This window comes from Diaphorina citri, unplaced genomic scaffold, assembly GCF_000475195.1.
Source record: "Diaphorina citri unplaced genomic scaffold, Diaci psyllid genome assembly version 1.1 scaffold696, whole genome shotgun sequence".
Lineage (NCBI taxonomy): Eukaryota > Metazoa > Arthropoda > Insecta > Hemiptera > Psyllidae > Diaphorina > Diaphorina citri.
The window spans coordinates 36,449-41,441 of record NW_007378129.1 but is presented as its reverse complement, the minus strand read 5'-3'; the positions used below and the strand labels follow the sequence as shown (position 1 = coordinate 41,441).

Below are 4,993 nucleotides of genomic sequence, written 5' to 3'. Positions count from 1 at the left end.
TGGCGTAGCGGTGTCCAACTTGAGAATCCACGTACCAAAACTTACTAGGTTACTATTCAGCTCGTATAAACCGATTTTTCTTCTACCCGAACCAATTTTTTTTTTTTTTTAAGCGAAAATTTAGTCAAAAGACCGAGAAAGGGTTCTTTCTGATTCTAGAAGTTTCCTCTTCGCTCTGTTACATTTGTACAGAAAAATTGAGTAAACAGATCAATATCACTCTATCGAAAGCTCGTTTCCTAACTAAGGCTATTCCGGTATTTCGCCAAAGAAAGAACTCCAGGAAAAACTATAAACCATGAACCTTTTTCAAGCACTTTACAGGTATAGTTGCCCATAGACGGCAATGGACTTTATCAGATACAGATACCTATTAGTTGTCCATGACGACAGGGTAAATTGGGAACGGCTGGTCTATGGCATCATTGTAGAACGCTTCGAGTGCTGTAGTTTTTCACCGGGGGTACTGTTCCCGTGTTCCCTCCGGGGGAGTTATAATATAGGGCAGGGGTTTCCAACTTCCATGTGTATGCGGGCCACATGCTACATTGGGAGGTACTTCGCGGGCCACATATGTACGTACGCGAGCATTTTATTATATTAGAATTTCAAAATTCGAAGATTTTTCCAAACCAAACTCTTTTTTTTACATTTAGGCAAGTAGGTATAAATCCTTAAAAGTTTCGCGGGCCACAAAAATGGTCTGGCGGGCCACGTGGCCCGCGGGCCGCTAGTTGGAAAACCCTGATATAGGAAATCAGAAATGCATGGAAATGCTGAAGAACAGACTGGATGAAGTTCCTGTATGACATGAAGTTACTCATAATTGATTCGGTAAAATCAGATTTTGAAAAATGTGCTTGTGGCAAAAATTGTGACAAAGATAAAATAATGATATTAAATAATGGATATAAACATTACTGATAGATTTTTGTTCTTTCTTTGCAGAGGGTCTGGTGAGCTACACGATGCCGCAGGGGGAAGTAAAGACCTTCGACTCGCACTCGGCTCACTCCTCTTCACTCGACCTGACTGATAAAACCTACGATGGAGTTGTGGAAGATGGACTGCTGTCCGGAGGACTGGGGCAGCTGACTGACGGACAGATCGGGGCTGATAATTTCAAGATGGACGCTAAGAGTCGTAATAAAGGTATGATTTTGGTGATTTTTTTAGTCCAATTAAACTCGATTGTTGAGTTGAATATTTTTGGCTCCGGCTATCTGACGAGTTTCTCGTGTTTTTGTAAAGATTTTATTTTTTAATTAATCCGTGGTCAAAGTAAGAAAGGATTTGTAATAAGATGGATTATCCCAAGAACCATAAAGTATCCGTTCAAACTAGCCTTGCACATTGCATAAGTAAAAAAAAAGAGGACTGGGGCAGCTGACTGACGGACAGATCGGGGCTGATAATTTCAAGATGGACGCTAAGAGTCGTAATAAAGGTATGATTTTGGTAAAAAAATTTTAGTCCAATTAAACTCGATTGTTGAGTTGAATATTTTTTGCTCCGGCTATCTGATGGATTTCTCGTATTTTTTGTTTATAAAGATTTTATTTTTTAATTAACCCGTGGTCAAAGCAAGAAAGGATTTGTAATAAGATGGATTATTCCAAGAACCAAAAGTATCCGTTCACACTAGCATTGCACATTGCATAAGTAAAAAATTCCAGGCATTCATAAAAAATACGCTTCTCACGCAGAATGAGTTGGTGTTCGGTACTTTCGTCAATTTGCCGGAAAGGTAGCAAAATATAGGTAGATAAGTAGGAAACTAAAAAAAAAAATCAGGCATTCATAAAAAAAATACCATTACTCACTCCAATCATACGAGACGTCACACTGACGTCTTCTACGCTTCTCTCGCAGAATGAGTTGGTGTTCGGTGCTTTCGTCAATTTTGCCGGAAAGGTAGCGAAATATAGGTAGGTAAGTAGGAAATAGAGGTAGACAATTTTTCCATTCTATTAATAGAACTCGAAGTTTAATAGCACACGAAGTAATGGAGAATTATGAATATCACTGGTACATTATCACAATGAGTAATATGATGAGTTACCTAGCTCATAATATAATCATGGGTGATAATGACAAGCTCTAGTTCTAATTACTTACAGGGTGACTTAGAACAACAGGTGCTGCACCCTCACAATGAGTAATATGATGAGTTACCTAGCTCATAATATAATCATGGGTGATAATGACAAGCTCTAGTTCTAATTACTTACAGGGTGGCTTAGAACAACAGGTGTTGCACCCCCAAGAAATGCCAGATCAAAATCTAGCAATAGAAAAATGCAAGTCATGCTTCAAAGGCCCTTGAGCTAACAGCCTCTTGAGTTCCATTTGATTTGTATAGACTTAACAGGGCTGTTTAACTAAGAGGCTGTTGGGGGCTGAAAAGAAGGTTGGTGAAATTCTCCCCAGAGGGCCAAAATATCGATATTATACTTTATCGATATTTTGGCCCTCTAGGGTGGGTTTCACCAACCTTTTTTAGCTCAAAAGGCTTTATAAGAAAAGAAAAAATATCGGTGAATTCCACCCCTAATATGGTTCATACTACGGAAACACCGACTTGTGTTTTCCAATCCACCCAGTAGAGAGGTTGAGGAAAGTACGTTCCTCATAATGATAATAATCGGAGGGGGGAATGTTTTCTTAATGGATTTTTAAATTATTAATAGCGCACGGGAAAAATTAAGTCGATCGAGAATTGTCAGGGCACGTACACCTGAGGGATTTTTTATACAAGGGGAGGATTAATAGGGGATTACTGACTAGGCTGCTGCTGGTTCCTTGAGACTTGAGGGAAAAAAATCGCAGGGAGGAGGGGATGAAGGTGGAGGGAGACTACTAGGCTGCTGCTATTTTCCTGAGATGTAAGGGAGAAAAGATCGATGAAGAGGGAGGAAGAAAAATTCACGTGGATCGATGAAAAGTACCTAATATCCAGAAAGAAGAATAATGCCTAAAATGTAAACAATATTGAGGTAAAAACAAGACCAAAAGAAATTGAAATATTGAAAACAGAAATTGGAGGTTCGTGTCGATTCTAGAGAGAAAGGGAGAGAGAGAGAAGAAAAAAGAAAGAAAGGAAAAGAGATAGAGAGGAATAGAGAGAGAGAGAGAAAGAGAGAGAGAAAAGGAAGAAAGAGAGGGAGAGAGAGAGAGAGAGACAAGTCTATCCGTATGTGGATGGGAAATATCAGAAGAGGTTTAAAAAATTTGTATCTTGGCAGGGTTTCGAACCCCGCCAAGTTTCGAGCCTGCCGGCGAAAGCTGCTCTCGATTCCGAGGTGCGATGATGAAAAAGTTTTCAAGTGAAAATTTATTCATTCTTATACAGGGTGTTTGGAAATTTTCGGATAATCCCTACCGAGGAATGGACATCTATGAGTTGTATACTGAGTCACCTTGTATAAACTTCTAAACGCTCCAGCAATCTCGAGGAAATTCCTTATCACCAATGTCACTGAAATTATTATTATTATTACTAAGAAAAAGGTACTTGCTAATATTATTATTTTTATTACTAGGTAGGTAGGTAGGTACCTATCTGATTTTCTCTTCTAATAGGAAAACGATAATTAGGATCCTCTCTCTCTCTCTCTCTCTCTCTCTCTCTCTCTCTTCCTCCTTCCTCTTTATCTTGCTCTCTCTCCCTCCCTCCCTTTCAGGTGTTTAATATTGTTTTACCTCTCTCTCCCTCTTATTTTATCTCTTTTCAGTCTTTTCCTTCTAATCGTATTCAAATTACCCCATCTCTCTCTAATTATATGTTGTGTCATTAACTTCTCTCTCTCCCCCCCCTTTTTTCTCTTTCCTTCTCTCTACCACTGCCAATCTGTACTCAAAATACTCAAATATGCGTTCTCTCTCTCTACCCTGCTTATTTTGTTTCCCTCTCTCTCCCTCCCTTTTCCCCTCACCCTCTTTCTCCCTCTCTCTCCTCCCCACTTCCTCTTTCTCTCTCCCTTTCTCTCCCCCTCTTCCTTTCTCATTGAAAATTCTCCTCTAGAGCCTTTCTATATTTTTGTATCAATTAGGTATGGAAAGAGCGAGGGAAAGAGAACTACAGAGTGACTTTGCCAGAGAGAGAGAGAGAGAGAGAGAGATAGCTTTGAACTGCTGATGAGGTACAGGGCAGGAGGGGAGGAGAGGGAGGGGGCAATTAGGGATTTTATTACAATTCCAAAGAAAAAGATACCTCGAGTCTTTCAGTGACGGATTTCAGGGAAAATTTTAACTTGGTCCTTAACTTACCTAACCAATTAACTACCTAACGAATGAGAAAAATATTAGCTACTTACCTACCTAGCAAATTAGTAAAATCGCTGTCCTGACAGTCAGTAGCCTATTTTATTGTTATCTAAGGAGCCCGAAAGAGGGTTTGATCGATTGATAAATATACTTCATATTTCTTTATTTGAATAAATTTACATACATAATACATCTTTGTTCTCCTCCTAAGCTAAGATCTGAACTTTTAGTGGGGAGTGTCAGACACTAGTGGGGAGTGTCTGACACTCTCCACTAAAAGTTCAGATCTTAGCTTAGGAGAAGAAAGAACAAAAATGTATCATGTATGTAAATTGAGTGTCTCTCGTTAAAGAAAAAGTATAGTTACTGGATTAGATAAAGCTTGACCAGCCGGGAGCCGGGTAAGACTCGAATCCACAACCTGGCTACAAGAGTAACTTGTTCTTCTTCTGTAAATCATAAAGCCTCCTCCAGCACTGGTTGCTACTTAGACTTCATTTACATTATTTCCAATATTGATGTATTCTCTTACATTTCAAGCATTACTTTTACCTCATTTATGTACAGCTTCTATTTCTGGTACCGTTTATACTTTATACCCATCTGTACCTATATTTAGGTATACATATTTCTTGCTGTTGACTGCAGCAAGACTTTGAACTGAATTACCCAACTTCTTAAAGTCGACTGTAGAAAGACATTCAAATGGAAATACTTTTCATGTTTC

The 4,993-nt window shown here is 39.0% G+C and overlaps 1 protein-coding gene across 1 annotated transcript in view; it reads left to right on the top strand.

The window, feature by feature from the left end:
• The window catches only part of LOC103511288 (discoidin domain-containing receptor 2-like), a 63,882-nt gene that overhangs the window by 32,823 nt on the left and 26,066 nt on the right, over nt 1–4,993 (top strand). Inside the window, exon 4 of the mRNA XM_026825097.1 lies at nt 949–1,152. Coding sequence (XP_026680898.1) covers nt 949–1,152 — 204 coding nt within the window. The remainder of the gene's footprint in view (nt 1–948; nt 1,153–4,993) is intronic.